The sequence below is a fragment of the Camelus dromedarius genome, chromosome 1, assembly GCF_036321535.1.
Source record: "Camelus dromedarius isolate mCamDro1 chromosome 1, mCamDro1.pat, whole genome shotgun sequence".
NCBI classification, from domain to species: domain Eukaryota; kingdom Metazoa; phylum Chordata; class Mammalia; order Artiodactyla; family Camelidae; genus Camelus; species Camelus dromedarius.
In genome coordinates, this window is record NC_087436.1 from 20038009 (window position 1) to 20064481 (window position 26473).

The 26473-nt window shown below is 42.1% G+C and overlaps 1 protein-coding gene across 1 annotated transcript in view; it reads right to left on the bottom strand.

The window, feature by feature from the left end:
- Positions 1 to 617: 617 nt before the first annotated feature.
- C1H4orf51 (chromosome 1 C4orf51 homolog) overlaps positions 618 to 26473 on the bottom strand; it is a 37286-nt gene continuing 11430 nt past the window's right edge. Inside the window, exons 2-6 of the mRNA XM_064492438.1 lie at positions 15021 to 15082; positions 5582 to 5640; positions 3597 to 3636; positions 3117 to 3190; positions 618 to 899 (exon numbers count right to left, since the gene is read on the bottom strand). Coding sequence (XP_064348508.1) covers positions 792 to 899; positions 3117 to 3190; positions 3597 to 3636; positions 5582 to 5640; positions 15021 to 15082 — 343 coding nt within the window. The 3' untranslated portion in view covers positions 618 to 791. The remainder of the gene's footprint in view (positions 900 to 3116; positions 3191 to 3596; positions 3637 to 5581; positions 5641 to 15020; positions 15083 to 26473) is intronic.

Genomic DNA, 26473 nt, shown 5'->3' on the forward strand with positions numbered 1-26473 from the left:
GTAGGTAGTGGGGGTGCAAGGGGAGGAGGGTCGTAGAGGTGGCGGAGGAGCAGAAGCAGGCGGCCGACCGCGAATGCGGGGGTGGAGGATCGTGCAGGGAGAGAGGGGAGGAGAGCAACGGGGAGGAGCGGAGAGAGAGGAAGATCTCGACGGGGAGGGGCCTAGACATGGGCAGGGCGAGACGTGGGCGGGGCCTGGAAGTGGGAGGGGTGGGGCGCCGGCGGGGCCTCGGGGGCGCGAGGCCCCTCTGCAGAGGGCCGGGGCCAGAAAGGCCGCGACTCGCCCCACCCCCAGGCTCCTACCCCCACTACGACGCGGGCCGCCCCTACCCGCCCGACGGCGGCCGCCAGTTTGCTTCCCGGCGGCGCCTTGCGCGGAGGGAAACCTGGCGGTGCAAGGCTGCGGCTCTGCCGGCGACTGCTCTGAATACAGAAGAGCCTTTCTCACGCCCCTGAGCCCTTCCCCTCCCGGGACGCCCAGATGGACGGGTCTGGCTCGTTGGACGCTGCAGCCCACAGCTGTCGGGGCCACAGCACCATTTCTGTGGTTCTTGCAGAGAAGTGTGGTTTCAAGTATTTATTTTAAACGAAAATTTAATAATGATTATAGCGATACTTTTGTCCCTTCTTCCAATTTAAGAGCGAGGGTAAAAAATTGAGGGATGAAGGCGTTTGAAGCCCAGGGAAGTGCCCAAGAAAGCCAGCCTGCCCAGGCCGGGAAGCAGGCGTTTTCATACCTTCAAGTCGTTAAGCAAGCTCTGGGCCTCCAGCTTTGTGGCTTCGTTTTCCAACTCAGCAAAATGATGGGGACGGTCCTCCCAGACTGTAAACAGAGTATTGATCAGCTTCTGAGTCTTCTGATGAGCTGGTCTTGCTTGTAGAATTACATGGTTTCTGAAGCTGGAGGAAAATGGCCTGGTTGTCAGCACTTGCCCATCCGCTAGGGTTATTTTTTGCACAGAATTGGGAATCAAATTGCCATTTAATAGCAGGACTTGGGATTGGTCCTGCATTTTCTTCCATCTCCTTCAACATGCCTGTTTCATATATCGTGTGTCTGTCAGGAAGGCAGACCATTATTGGGGAGAGGGGGGAAAGGCAAGAAACCTCTTGGAAATCAATAACCAATAACCGAACCATTCACTGCTTGCCTACTGCCCGGTAATCATCCTTCAGAGGTAAGATTCTTTCCCCCGTCTTCCCTACCACCCCTTTGGGCCAGGCATTCCTGTGCATGGATTTCTCTGCTTCCCAGTTTTCCATCATGAACTTATTAAAGATAGGACCCCAAAATATAAATATTTAGAAGGTGGTTACCAATGTCATTAGACACCAAGCAAATACTTTTTAAAGTGAGAATGTCCTTAGTGATGGTGGAAAATTTCATTCAAGCCCTCCCTGTTGCTGATGCAGGAATTTGTATATTTTACATCTCAATGCTTGTTCCCCTTTCCCCAAATACAGTGCCTATTTTAAAAAATGAAGATTTTTGCCTTGTCCTAAAATTAAAAGTCATGATTTATTTTTCAGTTGGACTTCCAGGCTCAAGGTTTCCCAAACAAGTACCCCATATTAATTGTGTGGCTTGTGCCTCGTGTGTGTGTGTGTGTGTGTGTGTGTGTGTGCTTTTAGCCTGTTGTTGCACCGTAAAAACATTAGCAGATGTAATGTCATTAATTTGTTGACTTAAAAGAGACTACTGTGAGTATAGAAAAATTCACTTTAGGGGAGGGGGTCGGGGAAGTACCTCAAAGAGACGGACAACTGTTCCCCAGAACAGCTGCGGACACTGGCAGTGGAATTGCTTGGCACCACTACAGCTCTGCAGCAAGAGGGGTTTATTTATTTAACAATAATTAATGATTCTCCCATGCAACTCCCAGGAGGCCAGCTAGCAGTAAATATACTTTCAGGAAATCAGCTACCCTTCCTAGAAGCATGCCCCAGCCCTACAGTGAAGGGAGATCCCTGGCTGCCCACATAATATAACATTCGGTGGGCTGCCCAGCTTCAAATGCCCCCCCAAAACTCCCTGCACAGCCCACCACAGCCCTGCCTTCCTGTGCTTGAGATGCTTGAGGAAAGTTACCAGGTCCTAAAACAGAAAAATGAAGAAAAATGCACCATTTCTGGAAGGCCACCATTAAGCAGATTAGTTACCTGGGAACGGAGCGGGGCTGGGGCTATCCAACCCTGTCCCACTAGCTAAAATACCAGATTAGATTAGCTAGTTGATGCCCATAGACTAGCATTTTCCAAGGTGATATATGTAGAGAGACTGGTGGTTCTTGTGATACTGTTAGTTGGTACTTGAATAACATTTTTTTATTTTAATGGTCAGGTTTTTTTTTTTTTTAACCTCATGCACATTACTAACATACCAAACCTGTGGTATTGTAAATATAATTACTTAGGGTGAGGCCAAACTTTTTAAAGTCAATTTAAAGAGAAATCCGAATAAACAGAAGTAATAGGATAGCAAAAAATGTTGTAACTTTTATGTTAAATGAGGTGAAGTCAGTAGGGTGCTGGTAGAAACCAGTTTTTATTCTTTCTTTCAACTCATTCTCCTGGAGTCTCTGCCAGGACTCCTAAGACGGAAGAAGAATTCCATTTTAACATCCTGTTAAAAACTACTGAGTTTTGAGAACGTCTCATCAGGCAGGACAGAGCCCTTGCTCTGGAGGGCCATGTAGGATGCAGGGACAGTTGATACTGGGTGGCAGAATGGGCTCATGCAGTGAGTGAGCCCAGGACACTGGGCACCCACGGTGGGTCCCCAGGATGGAAGGACAATCTTTACTGCCTGAGTCCAGCAAAGCCCTGCTGTCAGTGGTGAGAATTCGGACAGTACAAGAGAAATTTCAGTCCCTATAAGCCCCTTTGAGCTTCCTTCCAAACTAACCGGAGAGATCTAAACAAGAAATGTTCAGGATGCTTCTAGAAAGACTGCGTATCAGAATAGTCTATTTCTATAGTCATTTCTGTCACATGATTGTAAATTAGGGATTACTTTCATGTCAACTCTTAACATACGGACGCCACCCCCACCACCACCACCACCACACTGTGCAAAATTACTGATACCCCAGGGGTGACAAGTAAAAAGATTCTTACATGCTTCAGGAACTCTTTCCTTAGTCGATTATACTTCATCAGGATCGTAGGTGCTGGCTTTTTAATTCTCATACCTAGCGTAAAGAGACAGCCAGCCGATGTGGATGTTAGTGCTTCCGGTAGAGCCTACCATAGTATGAGTAAGCCAGCTGTACTGACATTCCCAAACCATTTTTCAGTCAGTAGTTGCATATACACTACCCACCCCCCCACCCCCAACTTCGCCACCACCACACCCTTCTCACACGTGCGCTTTCTTTCAGAGCTGCCGCTCCTTTTATTTCTGCATCCTGCTGTCCTTACTGTTAGGACAGAGGCGTACAATAAAGTGACAGGGTATGTGATGGGAGGAAGGAGGCAGCAATGCAAAAGGCTTTGCGTGGCCTCAGACTCGGGAAGGGATGGAAATCTCAGCTGAAGATCATAGTTAAAATACAGGCAGAACATGGATGTAAAGTGGCAGTTTCGGACAGGACTTACGTGGTCTTTCATAATCTGATGGAGACAGAATTTGGTGTGCCTGCGAAAAAGAGAGAAAAATAAATACACCACACAATAAATACACTTCACAACAGTAGAAATTTAGTAAAATTCCATTGCCAGTGTTGTCCTCCCCTTCCAGAAGGCACTTTGATAATGCTGTCAAAAGCCACTGTAGCAATAGATACTAACAATAAAGTGGAAAGACAAAATTGGAGAAAATATTTATAAAACTGGACAGCAAAAGATGACTCTCCTTAGACACAAATAGCTCATACAAACCAATAGGAAAAAGCTAAGAACCCTGGTAGAAAAATGGGCAAAGGAAGTGAATACAGTCAGTTCTCATTGCCCATGGATTCCAAATTTGAGAATTTGCCCACTTGCTAAAATTCAGCTGTAACCCCAAGTGAGTACTCGCAGCATTTTTGAGATCACTGAAGGCCATGCCGGGAGTGGCAAACAATTTGAGTCACCTGACACGCACGTTCTCGGTGCAGGTTAAGAACACACGCTGCCTTCTTGTTTCAGCTGTCGTACTGTAAACAAATGACCTTTTTGCATCCTATTTAGTGCCACATGTTCTGCCTTTTCATGTTTTTTGTTAATGATTTCATGTTTAAAATGGCCCCTGAATGCAGGGTGGATGTGCTAGATGGCACTTAGGATTCCTAAGTGCAGGAAGGCTGTGATGTGCCTCATGGAAAAAATGTCTGTTAGGTAAGCTTCATTTAGGCATGGGTTATACTGCTGTTGGCTGCAAGTTCAGTGTTAATCAACAATATATAGTAAATAAGGTATCATTAAAAAGAAACACATAAAACAAACTTACGTATTGATCAATTGGTGAAAATGGTGTGACCAGAGGCTCACAGGAACCTGACCCTACATTTCCCTTAGGAGCCATGGTTCAGTATTCACTGATTCAGTGTTAGTGGAGGCTTTAGAAACATAACTACCTCAAATAATGAGAATTGACTATAAATTCACCAAAGAGCTATGAATAACCAGTAAATAGAAGCCACTCCACCTCACTGATAGTCAAAGAAATGAAAATTAAAAGGAAATTGAAATATCTTCATCTATCAAATTGGAAAATATTAAAATTATTTTTTTAAAGCCAGTTTTATAGGAAATATAGGAAAACAGACACTCTTGTTGACTGCTGGTTCATGAGGCCAATTTTCTGGAAGGCAATTTGGCTGTACATCAAAATTTAAAATAAGCATACCTTCTGACCCAAGAATTCTACTTATGGGAAAGTACCCTGAGGTGATGATTGTACAATTATAAGAATTCATATTCAAATTTACTCATCACAGCATTTTTTATAATAGTTACAAATTTGAAAACCCTAAATGCACAGCAATATGGGGTATTTTTAAATTGCAATATTTCCAGTCAATGGAATATCATGATTCCATTAAAATGGTAATAATTGTGTTAACAGTGAAAGATGTCCATGAAAATACAGTGATTAGACTGCAGAGGACAGTGGATGCCATCCGTGAACTCCATGTGTGCATCTTTATGTGTGCATAAGCATAGACCTTTGAGGGATGGTCACTAAAATGTTAGTGGTGATTACTCCTGGGGCAAAGGGAAGGTTTTCAGGTGATTTTTCCTTTGGTCTCTATTTTCTCTGTATCATTTGAAAGTTTTCAATCAGAGAAAAGCTGTTTTTGTTTTTAACTGTCAATGTATTATGTATAGTGATTGTCACACATGGGAAAGAGGAGAAGTTGGTGACTATAAAAAAAAGCACAGCATCCTCAGTTCACGGTCATCAAGTTGGTTATCTTTGTATCTCCATCACCCAGAAGAAAGCTGTGCACCTAATAAGCACTCAGAAGTAAAAGTTTGATAAATGAATATTATTAAACAATAACTCCAACCCCCTCCAGTTCGTTTTTATGAATAATATGCAGTATGCAATCATTGAAGTTCTCTACGTGTAAATGATCACTGAGAAATGTTGGACTTACCACTCTGTGCTTGACGTCAAATGAATTTTTAAAGGAACCAGTTATATGAGGGAAAAATCCTGCATGCAGATGAAGAGGGAAAACCAGAATCAAACCCAGTGTTAGAATAAAATTTCTTACATTCCCGATTAGGCTATACCAGTAAATTGTACAGGTGTCACTTATTTCCCTTTAGAATCTGACCTACAAAAAGTAAGAGGTAAGACAAAGCTGTGACTAAAAGTCAATTCATAGTAAATATTCTGGAGCTTCCAGGCTGGGTGGGTAAAAATGTTTTTTATGGTATATATTTCAGTATTATATTAAAAAGAAAAACATACTGATAACAGCTAAGGAGACATTGAAATTATTTGAGTCTAAAATTAAAAAATGTTATCAGACTAATTCAGTTTTACATGTCCTTTGGCTTCCTCTATATTTTTCTGAAGTAAGTCTAAAATACAGATTGTGTTTCAGTCTTTATGAATTTTCTTACATTTTAATTCAGCTACGAAATAATTCTTTATGTCCCCTCTCCCCCATAAAAAAAGAACAGTTAACCTTTCAAATGCTCTTCTATTTTCAAGATTTTATTTTATTTTCTTAGGTTCATGGGAAAACTGAAAGATCCACAGAATTCCCATATCCCCCTGCCCCCCACATGCATAGCCTCCACATTATCAACATTCCCCCAGCAGAGTGGTACCCTGTTACAACTGATGAACCTACATTGAGCCTCCAACAGTTTGTCAACTACTGTTCAGATGTTCCAACCCTGCACTGGTTCCTGTGATCATTTCCCCTTGTGAGTCTCTGCTCCGGTAAGCCGTGATTCCCTGTATTCACCTGTCTGTCTCTCCAGTCCCGGGGGTGGCAGTTTGCCCTGTGTCCTCCCCTCTATTAAGGATCCAAGAAGAGATGTTGATTTTTCAGTCTTTTCAGCTTTTTACCTGTTGTTAGGATGGACTTGTTTCAGGCACCACCCTACCTGCAAAACCGGAAGCTAGGAGAATTAAACTTATACCTGGAGAATTCTTCTGTGATACACAGTTTATACTCTTAGAATCAAAGGGAACCAAGACTGTGCCGAAACTCTAAAACTGTACATTTTTCTCAAGGTCTGAAGGAGCTCTAGTGTATTTTTAAAAATAATTTTACTGAGGGATAACTTACCATAAAGCTGACCTACTTTAAGTGTACAGTTCAGTGATTTTAAGTAAATTTATCAAGTTATACAACTGTCACCATAATACCATAATCTGGTATTAGAGTATTTTCGTTACTCAGTAAAATCCCTCATGTCCGTGTATGGCTAATCTCCTTTCCTCCAGCCCCAGAAAACTACTAACCTACTTTCTCTATGTACAGATTTGCCTTTATTGGACAGTTCATGTAAATGGAATCATACACTATGTGGTCTTTTATGTAGCATAATATTTTTGAGGTTCATCCACGTTCCAGCTATCCTAGTATTCTGTTCGTTTTATTGATGGGTAGTATTCCCACTGATTCACCAATGGGTGGATGTGGGGGTCTTTCCAGCTTTCACTGTTATAGATAATACTGCAGAGAACATTCATGTGCAAACCTTTGTGGAGACGTATGTTTTCATTTCTCTTGAGTGAACGTTGGAGAAATGAAATTGGTGGAATTGTTGGATCCAATGGTAAATTTATGTTTAACTTTTAAAGAAACTGTCAAGGTGTTTTCCAAAGTGGCTGGGCTAGTTTACATTCCCAGTGGCAATGAATGAAGGTTCCGGTTTCTCCACATCCTCACCAACATTTGTTATTTTCTGTCTTTGTGAGTATAGCCATTCTTATGGATGTGAAAAGGTATCTCGTTGTGTTTTAATTTGCATTTTCCTAATGACTAATCATGTTGAGTTCTCTGGAGTATTTTGATTAAAAATAAATAAATAAGAAAAAGTTTAAGTTTGATTGAAAATACATAAAACTTGATTTATAAAGAAAAAGAGGGTTTGGCTTGGCATAATAGAATGGGGTCTGGTAATCAGGGATGAGTCAAGGGAGTGGAATAGCTTTTGGCAAATACTCATTATTTGTGCTATTTTATGCTGATAAACTTTTAAAAACAGGATATCTTAAGCTAAAGTCAAATAAAGAGTTCAATAGTTACTCAGCTAAATTTAAGAAAAACCCACTTTTCACAGCTACAGTTAAAGCAGGTGGCTAAGAAGTTCATCCTGCACAATTAGCTCTGATTATTCCACTGGCTGTGAATTCTTAGCCTTTCAAAACTCTATAAGACTTTTATAAATCCCATAGGCCTGCCAGAGGCTTTGACTAGTTTTTTGTCACTCTTTCTTTCAAGAATTATATGAGGTAATCATTAATTAGTGAATGAGATGATTCTATACTATAAAAGCTTTACAGAAAGTAATTTTGAGGCGTTTGATGGATTATGGGGGAGGGGGGACAGGCATTAGAATTTGTGCCAGACCGTTGCATGAGGGATTTACACATTTATGCCCATCTTTTAGCCAAACTTGGTCATCTTTCTAACCGAGCTAGAAATGTCTCATTTTCTTCCATCTGTTTATGGAGAGGAACACCAGCAAGCTCACAATACGTTGGCGTATGGTCAGCTGACGATTTTTTTTCTTTACAAGTTAACAGTTGACAAAATAGAGCCCACAGTGCAACTTGACCTTGGCAGTCACAGCTGGCCTTTCTTAAGGACATTTAATGTGACCCTAATTTGCTAGCAAGTATCCACCTCCCTGCTTCCACTTCCCTGTCCTAGAACTGTAACCAAATTGGGCGATTCTGTTGATGAAACTTACAATGTCAGTAACTGCCAACAAATTCTACTTGTGTCTTAAGTCCATAAATGTGGTGCCAACTCTGATGTAGTGCTATAGGTATCTGGTTTTAAAAGTAAACTATCAAGAAAGCAAGTGTGGGTTTGCGAGGATCCACTCTTTCAGAAACAAAGCAGCTCAAGTTTGGAAATACTCTTCTGGGTCTTCTAATCATGTAGTCCACCTGCTGGGTGTCTGTCATAGTACAGCTCTCAGCTGTATTTGTGATTCTGTTTCCTTTGCATAGATTAGGGGATCATATGATCCCCTGCCTACCCATCTCTAAGTTCCTTGCAACCTTGATTTCCTTGGCATGAACACAAAACATAATGTTGGAAAGTGAAGAAAAATCGTTTTTAATCTTTTCTGAGAACTGTAATTATAAATAGTGTGTTCACAAAAGAGGAGAATTTAGATCAAAGATTAACAACACTTAACCTAGAGTCTTATGGACACCCTGGAGGGATCCAAAATGTATGCGTTGTTGGCTTGTAGACATGGAAGTGTCTTTATGGATATTTTTCTGAAAATGGGGCCCAGAGCTTTCATCAAACTTTTCAAAGTGCCTCAAAAATATGAGGCATCTTAAAGAGAATTGCTAACCTTTGGGACAGACGACAGAGCGAATCTTTTCCTGATGGATCCTAAAGAATAAGGATTTAATGGTCTGTACATTGGGGGAAAGTTAATTCTATCAATATTGTTTCTTGAGTGTGATAATAGTATTATGGTTATATAAGAGAACATCCTTACTCCTAGGAGGCACATGCTGAAGTATTTAAGGACATACTGTTATGACATCTGTAATTTACTCTCAATAGTTCAGCAAAGAAGTACCACATGCAAGTATCAATGTGGAGAGACTGTGATCAAGCTGACTGTTAACTGTGGCCACACGTTAATGATTGGAGAATCTAGGCAGAGAGTACGTAAATACTGATTGTGTTTTGTGCTTTTCTATGAATTGAACATTTTTTAAAGTTGCGAATAAAAGAATAAGGCCTTCATTTACCTGCCTAACTTTCATAGTTATAGGCAAAGGAGTGCTGTAATCCCGTTTTGTAGATTTTAGCCAAAACCAGGCAGAAAAAGATGAGGAAAACCAGCAGCGTCTCAAATTACAGTTGAGCCTTAACCAAGGACAGACCGAAAATGGTGCCTTCTTCCCTTCGTCTCCCCACAGAGCTCCAGCCCATCCCGTAGGCGGACGCAGGGCTTGTCCCCACAAACCCGCTGAGATCGCTGCAGTGCCCACTGTCGCGCTGTCTTTTAAGTTCACAGGCAAAAGCAACTGCAGCCACTTCCTAGTTGACGTTATGCTTGAACATTAAAGTATGCACAGTAACAGATGGCATCTTGTGACCTTCTTAATAACAGGCTTGGCTGCCAGTGTTCCCTTGTGTCCAGTCTCTGTGGGGAATTTGGAAACTGTTGCCTTACACTTGAATATTTTCTGGCCAACCCGTTTAACCATTTCTTAGACTGTTCCCTAATTTCAAACAGAGCAAAACCAAATCCCCAGCACCTGAAAGGGAGAGCAGTATTTCCTGAATCTGGGGCCTGTCCTGGGATTCTCTGGGGTGTGCTGGCCATCACCCGGCGTGTCTGTCATTTTGAGGCTGGTGAGAACCTCAGTCCCGGGCAAACTGCTTCCCAGGCTGTCTAGATTTATGGGTGGCCGACGTGAACTTTTTCCTTTATGTAGTTTAAAAGAAATGTATGCACTTCCCACAACCAGGCGTGCAAATTAGCCAGAAAGCAAACTAAATCCTGGCATTAGAAGACCCTTCTGCTGTGACAGCCCGCACCAGGAGTGAACATGGGAACCCCGCGGCAGGGAAGGCTTGTTCTAAGTCACCTCGCTCCCTTCTGGGCACACCCTGGGCAGCCCGGGGCTGTCAAGCTCCACAGTGGGAGAGGGAGGCGGAGGACGGTGGTGATTGGTCCTCACCCATGCCCAGGGGCAGCTTGCCTTTGTTAACCGTGGCAGGCACACAAAAGTGGCCCTAGGAAAAGCCAGGGAGGATGCACATGCTCAAGCCTGAGGAGTCCTCTGCCCCCAGCAGAACGGACCTGGAGCGCTTGCTCCGGGAGGGGAGTGGTGACATCCATCCGCGTCAGGCAACAGGTGGCGGGTGGGGGATGGGAGGAGAAAGACCGAGAACATTCTTGGTGCAGGTGGCAGGAGGGAAAAAAGTGTGGAACCTCCGGGAGGAACAACTCAGGTGACAGGCGCAGGAATGCATGGGGTCACAGCCGGGAGGAGGCAGAGGAGGATTACTTTGTGGCTAGCGGGGACGGCTTCATTCCAGGGTTTCTCCCAGTAGCTGAAGCGGAGGAGGTGGGAGTCCTTCCTGTGACCCCCGTCCCATACTTAAGAACACAGGATTCCTCCCCAGGCCTCTGTCCGGGAGCAGCTGGCCTGCGTGGGGAGGAGCCTGCACCGGGCAGCTGTGAGTCTCCCAGGGGAGCTGCGGGCAGGATGCCACATCCAACTGCCATCTACCCCTTCGCGATTCCACCCCACGGCCGGCCTATCGTTCCTTCGTCAGGCAGACGTGAACACCTGCTGCGAAAGCCCCTCTCCTGGGGCACGCCCTTACCCACCTGCTTCCACCTTGACTCTGCACCCAGCCTCCAGGAGCACTGAGCTTTGGAAATCATCTCAAAACAGCACAAGGGGACACATCCCTGAGACATTATGGAAACAAAGTGAACAGAGCATGGAAGCCACAGGACACCTACAGTACTAAACAGCAGAAAGTTCTTCCCCTGCCCTCTCTCCTCTCCCTCTCACCCCAAATCACACTCACCATCTCTCGCTTTATTATTACTATTTTTTTAACATTTATTTTATCTTTATTTTTTGGAGGGGGGAGGTGATTAGGTTTATTTATATAATTTTTTTTTTTTTGATGGAGGTACTGGGGCCTCAACTCAGAACCTCATGCATGCTGAGCATGTGCTCTACCACTGAGCTCTACTCCCCCCTCCTTAACCATCTCTTGTTTACACGACCGTGTGTGTCTGTTTCAGATTTGGGTTTGCCTGGCTGTACCTCCTTAACCCTGTACAGAACCTGGGTGGGGGATGGAGGAGTGTGTATAACGAAGATTACGTACATATGCAACAGGGCCACGTGTGATTTATTCATTCCGTTTTTGAAGTATGACCATTTCATGTGCTGCCACACAGGATCCTAAAGCCTGCCATCGGAAATACAAGTTTTTGAAAGGTTGCATCTGTAAAAATGACATCCTAATTTTTAAAAATACAAATTCCCTTCGGGAAGACAAATTATATGTAAGAAACTGCCTCTCTAAGGAAATCTTTGTGGGAAAGAAAATGTCAGCCGTGGAAGGTCCATAAAAACCACTGTTCAACAATTATCCAATTGTTCCATACAATTGTAAGACATTTGTGTGTGTTGAGCCCTGTCCCTGGTGCTGGAGATACAGAGACAAGACAGACAAGTTCTGCTCTTATGAAGCTTATGTTCTAGAATAGGAAAGAGATAATAAGCAAGTAAACAAAATAACACTCAACTAGGCACTAAGATAGAAATTAAAAATGGGAAGAGTGTGAAGACCTTACTTTAAATATTGTGGCCAGGGAAAACCTCTCTGAAGAGGTGACATCTAATTTCAAACCAGAAGGATACAGCACAGCAGAGCCAGGATAATTGCATTCTAGTAAAGAGCATGTATGTGCAAAGGTCCTGAGGTGGGAAATGGCTTAGTGTGTCAAGTTCCTGAAAGAAGCCAATGTAACTGGAACAGAGTAAGCAAAAAGGAAGAGGCATGAAATGAAACTGGAAAGATAGGCAGGGTCACATTTGTGTAAGACCTTCTTGATAAATAATTAGGATTTCATTGACAGGAAACAGAGAAGTGGCATCATCCTGTTAATGCTTTAAGACATCCCTGTGTGAAGATGTGACTTTTGGGTAGTCTGGGGAGTTCTTATTACTTTTAGAAGTCTTTCAAGGTTTGGATAAGATGTCATAGAAGAAAAGTGAGACTGAAAGAATAGGAGAAAAAGAAGATATTTAAAATGGACACAAACATTCCTGAAGTAACATGACAAACCATATTCATGCTGCCTCTTCGAATATCATTGTTTCTTGAAAATACTCTCCTGGACACTGCCATCCTTGTAAAAGGCCATATACTATAAAAAGAATTCCAAGTAACTGCTTTAGGGACTTGGAATTTGTTATGTGTGGTTAGGGAATAGCCCAAGAAGATCTTACACATGCTGTCTCATCTGGGCTTTGATGTGGCTCATTCTATATAGAACCTCCCCCACCGGTACATATTGCATCTCCTGGAACAAGAATCAAAGAGGTCAGTGTACTCTTTGCAAGCATAACATGGGCTCATCCTAGAAGGACACAGGTCCAGTGCCAAGGACAAGAGGTGGGAACAGGACAGCCCATGAGTGCTGCTCCAGGTGCCGCACGGTCTGCATCCCACCTCGCTCTTCGTAAATTGCTTCTGCTGGAGAGAAGCTTTTAATCAAACAAAACTGGCTAGAATCAGTCTTAGCAGAGTCTAAGAGAAGAGCAAGTTGAATGGTTGAACAATGTCTGTTTGTTGTATTGCAGCCTGATGATATTTGATTTTAATTTTTATTAGCTATTGCTTTGTTCTTTGTTGAGCATCGATGAGCATACGATGAACCAGAGGAGGGAAAAGCCACAACCAAAACACTTGGAAAGAAAATTCATAGTAACGCAAGTGGAAGTCCACCTTAGCGTAGGCAGAACAAATAAGACTGAACTCTTTAAAGGGCAGATGTGAAAAAGAACTTGAGAACGTTTTTCCTCTGAAGCTCTTGAACCCCGTTTAAGGACAGTCTGTCTGATTTGCAGCCCTACAAATGGACACGTTTCCACGAAGAGACTGTCAACAGACCAGTGTCCACTGGTGGTGAGCAAATTTATCCAGTGGGCTTGTATTGACTATCTGATCCTTGGCTTCGCCTTTTAATTCCCTTCAGTAGCACTTCTGGCTCAAAGCTGATAATCTAAAAGTTAGGCAGGGGAATTGCAAAGGAGAACGAAGGGAACTAACTTATCCTTTGGCCAAATTAAATGACTCTACCTGGATGGATTGTCACCTCTTGATGAAGAGTAGTCATCAGTTAAATTAAAATGACCATTTGGGGAGAGTGAAAGAGGCACCGCAGGCCGAGTCCATCAGAGAGTCATTGTTAGGAATGTGTATACACACTAGGTTATTTCTGCCTCTCCTCCTACCATTACCTTACTGTAAAAACAGGAGAGGAGGTAGGAAAACAAATGCCTATCATACACTGGTAAATTACTTAATTTCCCCTACCCTAGGTCAGGTGAACCAGGTAGTATGTTTCAATATTCTGTTTATTACTGCAAAGGGGAGGAAGAAAGTGTTTCCTGATTGTAACAATAGCACAAAAGGTTAGCTGTCCTGTCCTTTTGCCTCAACAAACCATAGAAGGACACATAAAACCCATTTCAAAAGTACTGCTCCCGTAAAGTCCAGTTTTATTAGGAAAGCCAGCAAAATCGTGACTGTCCAAGACAGTGGTTAAAATCCTTTACTCCATTATTTAGGAGAATCCCAGAAGGCTGCAGGGCACCTCCTAACACCATGCACACCCCGCACACACACAACACACACGTACATACTGAGCCTTTAAATACTACAGCACAAAACAGTAACAGAATATTTTGCAAAGCGCTGAAAAAAAAATCCTCATGTGAGATGATGATCATTGGTCTTATTAAACCTTCAAAGAGTCAACCCTGAGAGATGGAAATTATACAGGAAAAACCTGTTGTGTTTCTTCCTCAAAATCAGAGTGTGTGTCAGGGTGGCCAGCGGTCCCCCTCCAAGTGCACAGCTGTTACTAAGAAGAGGCTGCCCGGCACAGGAATCTGGACTCCCTGGCTCATGGGGGGCGCTTTGTGACCGCTTCTTCCACTGGAAGGTGAGCATATGCGATGTGAGTCGTTTCCAGGCTAAAATGGTGAAAAAGCAGGTGTCTCCCCCCTACCCTCTGTCCCACCACCTGCCAGATAGAGACTGAGGACTCTGGGGCCCCAGGGGATGGAGGGACCCCCAGATGAAGGAAGTCAGTGTCCTCATATCACCCCGTGGAAGGTCCGTCTGCAAAATGGACCTTCCTCCTGCGCCTTTATAGGAAAGAAGAACTATATTCTATTGTGTTAAGCAACTGGAATTCGGAGGCTTATCTCTTTGGCAGCTAGTGTTGTTCTAGCTTAGCTAGGACGGGGTGGAGGTGGTTATAGGTGAGTCAACGGAGTTTCCTAGTTGGTGGGTTGTAGTGGTTTGGTTTCTCTTCCTAGTTCTTTGATGCGCCCAGGAAAGCTCAGGTTACATCACCAAGAGCTGCAAGCTCTGGCAGAAGGTACATGCTGGGACTAACATGGAGCAGGAACATTTTCTTGCCTTGGAATAACTGTCATTTTTAAAAGTAACAGATCCAGAGTGGAGCATGCCATGTTGCGAAAGACATCTTGCCTTTAGGAGGCAAATGGAACCATCTGGATGACAATCAAGAATGTGAAAGATGTCGAGGCAGCACCCTTGGCAGAAGGGCTGGGCTCAGAACTGATCCCGCTGCACTCACCTTTAACACCTGCAGTCTCCTGGAGAACAGCCCTGCGGGCAAAGCCGGTTGGCAGTGTCACCCTAAGGAAAGCAAGTAGAAGAAACAAGTTATAAGGTGATGGGCTTATAAGTCACAGCCTGTGGATTGCGAGCGATTTTCACCCATCCTTTAATTTAATTTCTTAAACTTTGGCTTCCTCTCTTCCCCTCTTTGCATACTCCCAACAATACAGTCCCATTAAATCAACCCAAATTGGGCTTTCTCACTGTCTTTAGTGATTTGTTTTTTCCCTGATTTCTCATAAAAGGGTAAAATGTTCAACGTCTGTACATGAAAAGCTCAAACATTAAGTTCATAATAGTTTTAACAGGATTTATGAGTCTTTCTCCAGGGAATTGTTTACAAAATAAGTGCTATGAATGGAATAGCAAATATTACAGTAATTATGCTGGTTTCCCAGGAAAACTTCAAATTTAATGCCAGTGGGCTAACTTGGGGAGACACACATGCTGCATCTGTCCTTCGAAACATGTCTGTATCTCAGTTTCCCTGAATCCAGATATGACACTGCTTCTAGGCAAGCAGTTGGCTTGGTGGGAAGCACAGTCATCAGTCTCTAGAGGTCAACACATGGTGGCCTGTGTTTTAGGACCTCTGGTGGAGGGTCAGGGGGAGGAAGGAGGGTCTCCAAGCTCCAGCGACCTGGAACTGTGTGTGTGAGGTAGGGATAGAGTGGAATTGATGTCATCCTGAAGAGTCCTAAAATGCTCCTGGACGTGCATTCAGCCCCCAGACTAGCCCTAATCATCCCTGAGATGGGGGGGTGGGGGGGCTGGCAGGCCACCCTGCATCATTCTTCTCCTAACCTAGAGCAGCAATTGCATCACCAGATGCAATTTTAATTTTAAAATGCACATTGCTAAGCCCAACCCCAGTAATCATGTTTTCCAGTAGGTCTGAGGCAGAATCTCTGAGACAGATAGTCAGGGGACTAGTTTCCTGACTTCCATGGGAATCATCAGTTTTGGATAATTACTAGAGTTTTGAAAAAGTTGATTTTGACAGTTTTTGCCAGAGTTTTTCTTCTTATGGAGGGATGGATATACACAGGATATACATAGGTTCTCTCTCTGTATTCTGGAAGTCCTGCCCTTCATAGGTGGTTGTTATTATTAATTATTATTATTATTGTTGTTGTTGTTGTTATTATTATTATTATTAATGCTACTGTAAAATTTACTATTTCAGCCATTTTAAGTATACAATTCAGTGGCATTAAGTACATTTAAAATGTTGTGCAATCACCATTACTGTCCATCTCCAGAACTCTTTCATTGTCCCAAACAGGAACTCTGAACCCATCAGATAACTTCTCACATCCCCCTCCCCCAGGTCCCTGGTAACCTTCATTCTACTTTCTGTCTCTATGAATTTGCCTGTTCTGAATCCCTTATATGAGTAGAATCATACAGTATTTGTCGTTTTGTGTCTGGTTTCTTTCCTACTGTGTAATGTTTTCAGGGTTCGTCCATGTTGTAACATGTATCAGACTTTCCATCTTTTCTATGGCTGAGTACTATGCTATTGTAGGCAGACAGGCTCCCCCCCGCCAGTATCCAAAAGTAGAGCGTTCCTATGAAACCTTTTGTAAGCCGAACTGGTGTCAAACGAAGAAGCAATTATCCTAGGACACATCTTGCTAACAGATGCACAAAGTAAATCGAGATAAAGCACAGACGCTCAGAGACACAGTTCAAAGCCACGGCGGCTTGATGCGGAGATGCTGAGTGCGGCTCCCAGGGGAGGAGCTTGGGGGTGTCACTCTCACTGCGCAGGGGGTGCACTGCCTCTTTAAGGATTCGCTGCGAAACAAACCCTGAACACTACTTTTCGCTTTTCATCTTTTTTCATAAAAGTTAAAATCCTCTTGGGGTTTCCTGTGTTTAGCAAAAACAGGCACTAATGTAGGTCTTTCATACAAGTGAAGTGGCGTAAAGTGAACTTTCGGAAAGCAGGGGGTACCTGTCTACCGTATTTTGTTCATCCATTCACGTGCTGATGGACCTTTGAGCTGTTTTCGCCTTTTGAATATCACCCTCACATGTTTTTAAATATGCCATATTTTATTTATCATTCAATTCAAAATATTTTCTAGCTTGCATTGTGATTTCATTTTAACCCATGGGTTATAGAGGAGTATAAGTTAAATTTGTAAGTTATAAGTTAAATTTCTACATATTTAGACATTTTCAAGTTTTCTTTTTGTCAGCGATTTCTAGCTTAATAACACTTGTCAAAGAACATATTTTGTATGATTTGAATCCTTTGAATTTGATATTTTTTAATGGCCCAATAGATGGTTAATTTTTGAAAATGTTCCACATGCTCTTGTAAAGAACGTACAGTTGACCCTTGAACAACACAGGTTTGAACTGCCTGGGTCCACTTATACACAGATTTTTTTCAATACTTCAATACTTAAATACAACAGCACTCCACCATCTGTGGTTGGTTGAATCCGTGGATACAGAACCATGGCGATACCGAGGAACCTTCAATATAGAGGAACCACGGACAGGGAGGGCCTACCCTAAGTTATATTTGGACTTTTGACTACACAGAGGGTGAGCGCCCTGACCCCTGCATAGTTCAAGGGCCAGCTGTACATCCTGCAGTTGGTGGGTTCTGTGCTCTGGATACACCAATTAGGACCAGTGTCTTAATTGTGCCATTCAAATTCGGTGTGTCCTTGCTGATTTCTTGCTTGTTCCAACCAGTTACTGAGACAGGTATGTTAAAATGTTGATTGTGGACTTGGTTATTTCTCCTTTTAGCTCCCTCGGTTTTATCTAATAAGCCTGGAGTAGACTGTGCTATTCGATGCAGATCAATTTAGGATTGTCACATCTTCCTAGTTGGCTGACCCTCCAAGCATCAGAAAATGTCCCTCCTTGTCCCTGATACTTCTTGCCTTCTGATCATCCCATACAGAGTAGCCCTCCTCTCCGCCTCCCCCCATTGTTTTTTTAAATTAAAATTTTAACTTCAGAACACTTTTTGATGGACAGAATTTTTGTGGCAATATCAGAGTTCCAGTCTAGTCCACCCATTACCCCTATTATTAGCCTCTTAAATTTGTTTGGTATATTTATAACACTTAATGAACCAGTGTTGACACATTATTAACTGGAGTCCATACTTTCTTCAGCTTTTCTCAGTTTTCTCCTAATGTCCTTCTTCTGGTCCAGGATCCCATCTGCGATACCACGTTACATCGATCTGTTCTCTCTCCTTAGGCCCACACAACAGTGACAACAGTTTCTCAGACTTTCCATGTTTCCATGCCCTTGATCGTGTTGAGGATTACTGATCAGCTATTATTTTGTAGAATGTCCCTGAATTGGGAGTTGTCTGATGTTTTTCTCGTGATTCAGTGAGGATGATGTATTTTGGGGAGGAAGGGCATGGAAGGAAAGTACCATTCTCATCACATCATACCAGGGCAGACTATCAATATGGCTTCTCACTGTTGATATTAACCATCTATTGGGCCAGTTTCAAAAATTAACCATCTGTTGGGCCATTAAGCTAATATTAATCAGCTGGCTTGAAGTATTTGTCAGGGTTTTCCCCACTATAAGTTACTCTCTTTTTTTTCTCACCCCCCCCCCTTTTCTATTCATTAGAAGAAAGTCACTGTGCACAGCTCACACTTAAGAAACAGTGAGTTACACTTCACCTCCTTGAGCAGAAACTAACTACATAAATCACTCGGAGTCTCTCTGCATGGGAGATCTGTTCTTTCTCCCTTGTTTATGTATGTTTCAGTCATTCATTTGAGCCAATCTGAATGAACTCGTGCTATTTATTTTACATTTGGGGCTGTAATACAGTGCTGCTTTACTTTGTTGCTCCAATTTTCCCACCTTTGGTCATTGGGAACCCTTTCAGTTGGCTCCATCATTGTTGTTTTCTTTTCTTTTTTTTTTTTTTTTTTTTTTTGACACTTTCCTAATTTCCAGCACTATAGGATGCTTCAGGCTCATCTTGTCTATCTCCTGCCCTGGTCTGAGAATTGTCATTTCTCCAAGAAACCCTGGTTCCTTTACTGGAGAACAGAATTAGAAACCAAATCTGGGCACTAGGTGTGGTTGTTGTTACAAGGTATTGCTTCTAGGCCCTCTCAGGAAATGGTCCATACTGATATGGGCTGCACAAAGGGACTTTCTTCCAAAGAACAAGGAAATATGTGTGTGCCTACTTAGCCATCTCTATAAATATTTCTGTTTGGAACCATCTGTATCTGCATCAAGGTAAACATGAGTTCATACCACTGTACCCAATTCCAGTCCATTAACACATGGATCATTCTGGTCTCTTCCCTTTGTTTATCTTTAAATTCTCACTCCAACAGCAAGAAACCGCCACCCACCATCCATCATCCATGTGCTTAACTGTTCAATTCCAGTATTTGTGTATAGCGGTTTCAGAATTGTTACCTGGACCCCCGAGCAAGACAACTTTATCAACTAAAGTGCAGTGCTTACGTCCAGTTCCTTTCCTGCTTAGTTTTGCAAACTCCACTCATTTCCAAAGTTACTTAGGTCAGAACCTTATTCTCACTCCCCCTTCAGTGAGCTTGTTTCCTACCTTTGTAATACAGTGTTCCTTTGTCATATTGTATATTCCATCCTGGTATCCCCCGATCTCCTAAATCATTTTTAAAATGTATTTATATTAAGGCTTACTCTTTGTTCTGTAAAGTGTTATGGGTTTTGACAAAAATTTAATGTCTTATAGTCACCATTACAGTACCATACGGAGTAGTTTCACTGACCTTAAAAAATCCCCGTGCTTCATTTACTCAACCCAGTCCCATCCCCTGACAATCACTGATCTGTTTACTGTCTTAGTTTTGCTTTTCCCGACGATCATACAACTTAAATCTGACAGAATGTGACTTTTTAATACTGGCTTCTTTCACTCAGGACTATGGAGCTAAGATTCATCCATGTCTCTTTGTGACTTCCTTTTATTGCTGACTGCTGTTCACTGCATAGATGTACTAGTTTGTTTATCTGTTCACACCTATTGAAGGACATCTGGTTTCCTCCAGTTTGGGGCAATTATGAATAAAGTGGCTGTAAACATTCACGTGCAGATTTTTGTACAGACATAGATTTGCAAATCAGGCAAATACTGAGGAGCACGATTGCTAGATCACAGAGTAAGACTACGTTTAGTTTTATAAGAAACTGCCATCTCTCTCTGTTTTTAACAAAGCTCCCTATTTGTTTCCTTCAAAGTACAGATGGTTTATGTCCTGGTGATTGTTTCCCTCACCAGACTATAAGCTCTAGGAAGGCGAGGTCTATGTATGTTTTGATCACTGATGTCATCCCCGCATCTGGTCTAAAAGACCTTACCCGTAGTAGGACCTTAGTAATATTTGATGAATGAATGAATGAATGAATAAATGAATACTTTAATGAATAAACAAAGCATCAAGACAAAAAATTATACTTGAGCCATATCCCTCTCTTAGGAATTGCAAAATGCCACTCTTATTTTAATCTTGGCAGACAACTGGAATTGATACCAATATTCCATAATACCTTAAGTTCTGTTCCACACTAATCTCCCTTCTCTCAAGGCAGGATCCTTTTCTTTCTTCCTTTCTTTCTTTTTTTTTTTTGCATGTCATAAGTTTTACATATTTGCTGTTAAAACTGATTCAGAACCAAATGATCAGGACTTCTACCAAGTTTCTTCTGCCCTGCACACTATGGGTATTCAGTGTACGTGGTGAATAAATAAGGTGAATAAAAAGTAGTGTGTTTTGTATACCTTCCTATTTTCCTGACTTACATTTTAAATGATCAGTCATTTCATATTTTATTCATTAATCCCCCTTGGACCATGCTGATTTTATAGCAGTGTAACAATGTCTCTTGATAGCCTTACAAAATTTTAATCAAACAGCTTTGGCGCAGAACTTAAGACATTTGTCCTTGGGGCTAAAATTAACCAAGAAAAAAGATTAAAAACAAAAGCAAATTTAGAATATAATCAGTACTTTCAAAATGAACTGAATCTGCCCTTCACCTTCATTTATAACACTGTTTCTTAGCCTGTAATACAATAAGCAGTAGTTATGCAAAGGATATATTTACATTTCTGAGGTTCCAAGAACCAGATAAACCTCGCAAGCTGGTGCTCTTTGTGGCTTGCAATGTCACAGGGTGCCCTGGCTGGAATGATTCACATAATGATCATACTCTGAATAGGAAACAAATTCAAACCTTTAACGTTTTCACCAGATGTCGTAATTCCGCATTTTTTCAGTTATTACATTTTTTTCTACTCTGGTTTGTGGATCTATTTGGATCTAGCTTTCAAATACTATTTCTTTCCAGAGAGGACCCCAGCAGTGCTTGAAGATTCCCCTAGCTGGCCCAGGGGTGCCTCGGCACTCACAGAATTAGCAAAGGGACTTTCAAAGTTAACTCAAGTGTCAACATACTCGAGAGCTATCAAAAATCCAGAGACCGTAGCTCATTGGAATACACCAGACAAGGCATCCGATTGGAAAATACTTCTGAGATATCTCAGCTTTCAACTTTGTTTTGATAATTTGGAAAGCCCTGGGAGGCAAAATAACTAATATTTATTAGGGTATTACTTGAAGTACTCCTCACGTTTCAAGTTGGAGCTAATAATCCAATTGATTTTCAAATAGATTTCCAGAATTTGGACAAGGTATTTGACAATTAACATACAGAGGGACAGACTGCGTAACGAGGGCTCATTTTCCCACATCCTCACTGATGATTTCTGTCTCAAACTCACTGAGCTTCTCACAGCTCTCAGGTAACACCTGGGATTAAGTGCTCCCTGCCTTTGAGTGCTCTCTCCTCCAGGCAGCCCTCCTGTTCTCTCCACCTCCTCTACCAGCTTAGAAGAACCTGATTTATGGAGATCTTTCCAGAAGCACAATACCCCTTCCCCCACCAGAGACAGTGATAAAATCTCCTTGCCTTGTGCTGATTACTTATTTCTATGGTTTCAGCTACCATATTAAACTGAAATCAATGTTTTTTGTGGACCTAACACAGGGCTTGGTTTATAGTAAATACTCAGAAAATGTCTTCTGGACCTCAACACTTGAATTCATCGACAGACAATACGAGGCTGAGGGGAGAGGAATCGACTTGCCTCCTGCTCTGAGGGAATATTCCATCTCCCCAAAGTGGAAAAAACTAGGCAAGAAAAAAAGTGAAATTTGCAGGAGCACCTCTTCCCTGAGCAGAGAATACATTTTATCTACATTTTAACCAAATACTCATTTTTTTAACTCTTAAAGAGTATGGAGTTATACATAATTTTATGAATACTAAATAGGGAATCCAAGTGATTCTGACATGTAGCTCTTCTTCCCCCTGACATTAACGCAGGAAAATACAAAACGCGAAAGTCCGGGAAGTCTCTCAGGGGTTTACAGTACCCTCCTCCTTCTAAGAGCATTCTCGATCAGTTATGGTGACCCAGCCAGGTGCGAATTACAAAGGAAGCTTACTGGTTACACTCAGGCCAGTGCTGTCCTGCCTTAAGAGAAAGTCGGCTGCATGGGTAATCATCCAGCTGTTTTTTCCGGTAACTGCCTGTGTATGTTGTTACAGAAGAATTTGACCATCTTGTTTCATTCTGCCAAGATGCTCCAGCCTTCCGTCTGATCAGATCAAACTCTTGAGAAGTAAGAGGGCTAAAGGGCAGAAGAATTTGTGGAGTCAAGTAGAAGAAGTGTGACATAGCCTGCCCTGACTGGTGACTTTTCAAGCCCTTTGCATAATGAAGGATTAATTTCCTTTTGGTAGCAAGAAGTAATTGACTGGGCTCACTAAACTTTGTCCGTCTGACAGTTCATAGAATGCAGAAGCTTGACGCTCTTGAAGTTGCTAAGCAACAGGTCATAAAATTCCACAAATAATTCTCCCCATCCCCCCACATTTTATCTAGCAAATTTAGACGTTACGTAACTTTCTGGCTTTTGCTCTAAGCAATATACCGCTACAAATTATGGCAAGAAACAGGTGGCAACTGCTTTTATAAATAAAACAGTGAAGCCTAATCACGGTGGTTGAAGAGGTGGAACAAAAGGACAGTGCCGAGCATTCATTTCCTTTAAAGACCGGCCCCCAAGGGTCTGGAGGCAAACATGACCTGTTTGTTATGTCAACAATAGCAGGTGACTCAAACAGCTTCTCACATGTCACAGACAACGCGGCTGAAGCGGGCAGGGCTCAAGTCGCCCCAGGAGCTGGTAAAATAAGCACCCCACGCCCTGCCCCCATAGATTCTGATTTAACTGGTCTGGAGTAGGGCCCGGGCTTCGGTAATTTTTAAAAGCTTACTCCTGGAAGGTTCTAAAGAGCAGCCAGGGTTAAGAACTAAGGTCACTGAAATGCCCCTGTGAGCCTGTTCCAGGTTGAGAAGTCAGCATTCAATTATCTGTTCACCTGATTTCCTCCATCCTTCACTAACAATTCCTCTACACTTGGTTAATATGTTTGCCTCTCCTTCTCCACATTAATAAACAACGCATTGGCAAATCGAAATAGATCTTTCCGCATTTGTCCTTTCACTTATCAGTTCTCAGAGCAGAAGTTCTCAAGCCTCTGTGCTCATTCACATAACTGGTGGGATTCTTTATAAATACGAATGTCCTGACTCACAAGGTGAGTCCAGCATCAGCGTTAAAAAAAGAATCTCCCTAGGTGATTGGATCGGCATCCAAGGGGCAAGTTCAACGTGCGGAGGCCTCACCCTCCCCTCGCTGAGGAAAAAGCCCCGGAATCAGCATATTTCTATGGTCGTGTGATGCAATCAGTCTTCGAATGCTAGGAATACTGCTCCAGGAGCCAAATTCACACGGTCTTTTTAAAGCAAGGCTGACACACTACAAGGTATGTTTCTTTGAGAGTAAAATTATTTGAAATAGTTGTTCGTATTTAAAATTAGGAGTTTCTTTCCTTAAAGCTTTGAAATTTGGAACATAAGCACTTTGCCCTAGAAGGATTAGGCAGGTGTTTGCTTTTTCTCAGGAAGTTGGAGGCTCCTTGGAAAAATCCAGATGAGATGGATGGAGATAAAGAGTGAAGAAGGGGCACCGAAACTGGGCTGCCGGACTCTTTTCAACCCACCCGAGTGTCAGGTAGCAACTGCCTAGATGCTTAAACCTTTAGCCATTCTAGCACAAATGGTGGCTTAAAAGAAATCTCTGCTAGCAGTAAATAATGTTTTGAGACAGGAAAATAAATAGAACAGATGGTGAAAGATTATTTGTAGAAAACATTTAAAATTTTTCTTCTTAGATTGTGTGACAGTCTATAAACAAATGCATAATAAAAGAAAGTCTTTAAAAAATAAATTATGGTATAAATGTATTATATTATCACATTCCTTTCCTTTATGTTATTTTTATTTCTTTTCTTCTTCCCAAATCAATTACGATATCATTTTAACAATTATAACCTCAAGAACTAAAAGTAGTGAAACTTACCAATTTAAACAAAAATGTCTAATACTGGTTCAGATGGACTTAAGGATTAGCTCATCCATCTATTAGATGTTGAACAAGTCTGTTAAACATAAATTGGATTTCGAATTAGAGAATAAATGGGACAGACTAACTGAATTTGTTATCACAAGTATTTAATCTATAAAATCCTAGAATTCTAAATCACCTCGCCCTCATTTTTACTCTTTGTTCTCATTTTATCAGATGCTTCACTTCTTTTGGTCCCTCGTGTTCAGTGCTGATCTGTATGGTCTGACTTCCATGTTGAGGGTCTGCATGAAAAACTTCCTTTTGTAACTGAATTATGACAAGCTACGTTGTTCAGTCCCTGGTATGTCAAATGTGGAAAAACATAATCAAGAGCACTGTGACAACGAACTCCGGATTGTGAGTGCAATTTAGTGAGAACAGAAGCTTCCCTAGTGAGTGACTTCATACCCAATACAACCAGCAGGTGGCGAACATGTCACCTGATGCAGGGGTAGAGGGCGGGTATTCATGGACAGGCTTTAACCAGGCTTTTGCCTAAACGTAGGCTGATTATTCCAATGAGGTGGGGTATTAATCAAAAGAATTTCATGATTAAGCTTAGGACAAGTTGGGATAAACTTGTTCCTTTGCTATAGGACTTTAGGGCCTTGAACATTCCAATGTGCACTGTGACTCTTTCAAAGGGGGCAGCATTTCCTAAACTTATTTGACCACAAAACTTCCTTTTGTTGAGTGGGGAGCATCTCTGGGTATTGCTGTTTTATAGAGCAGTCCAAGAACTAAAAAGCCTAGCGCTCTCTACAGCTAAGACAATGCTGGTCTGCGGTCTCTGGGATTTATTAGATCTTGACTAGATCTGCAGCCTAAATCACCGACAGCCTGGCAGGAGGGTGAAACAAGCAGCACTTTTTTTGTTTTAATTGAGCTGTAACATCACACAGTAAAGTACACAAATACGCGTTACATGTGTGACATCCGTGGAAATACTACCCAGAGGCACCACTCTCGCCCCTTTCTAGTCAAAGCAGGACGTATGCACACATACACATGCACACACGTAGGTAACTACTGTTTCCATCCCTGTCACTGTAGACTAGGTATGTCAGGTGGAAACTTACTGATGGCATTCCAGGACGAAACCCAGGGAGGACCTGAAGAATAGGAAGGCCCCAAACAAGCAGAACTCTCTTGAGAAAAAGGCTCCCAGATGAAGCTGAAGCTTCCATCTCAACAAGACTCTGTCTCCTGCCCATAGAAGGTGCCAGACTCTGATATCTGGGTAAGTGTGGGGCCAGCAGCTGACGGAGCAGACCTAACATGTTATAGTTAATAACTGTCTGAGTCTGTCAGTGATGGTAATATTAATTCTCAGTCCTTGATCTTACAGTAATTTCTTCATGCTTACCAGTTGTGTGGTTTGGAAATTTGAGTAACTTACCAAGAACTGTGTGCTATATAGTCTACAAGACACAGAAAATAAGAAACCAGTTGCAACCAGGACTGGATGGACATAAAAGAAGGGTAAAGTGCAGAGAAATAGGAAACTGATACAATTGTGAGGACAAGTCTAAAGGGAGGGATCCTTGTTCTTTTTTTTCCTGAAATTTATTTTCGGCTATGTTTACTATTTGAAAACTGAAACCAATTACAAAGTGTACACACTGTGATCCCGATTTTGTTTAATAAAAAGTATATGTGTGTATACGTATTTGTAAGAAAAGGCCTGGTGGGCTCTGTAAAAAAAAATGTTAATACTTACTATAGCTGAGTGGGAGGATTACATGTGATTTTTGTATTTTCCATTTCTTTATTTTTTAAACGTTTTACAATGCATATGTGTAACTCACAATCAGAGCCAAGACATTACGCTACAAAAATGAAAACAAATGGAATGCATCCATAT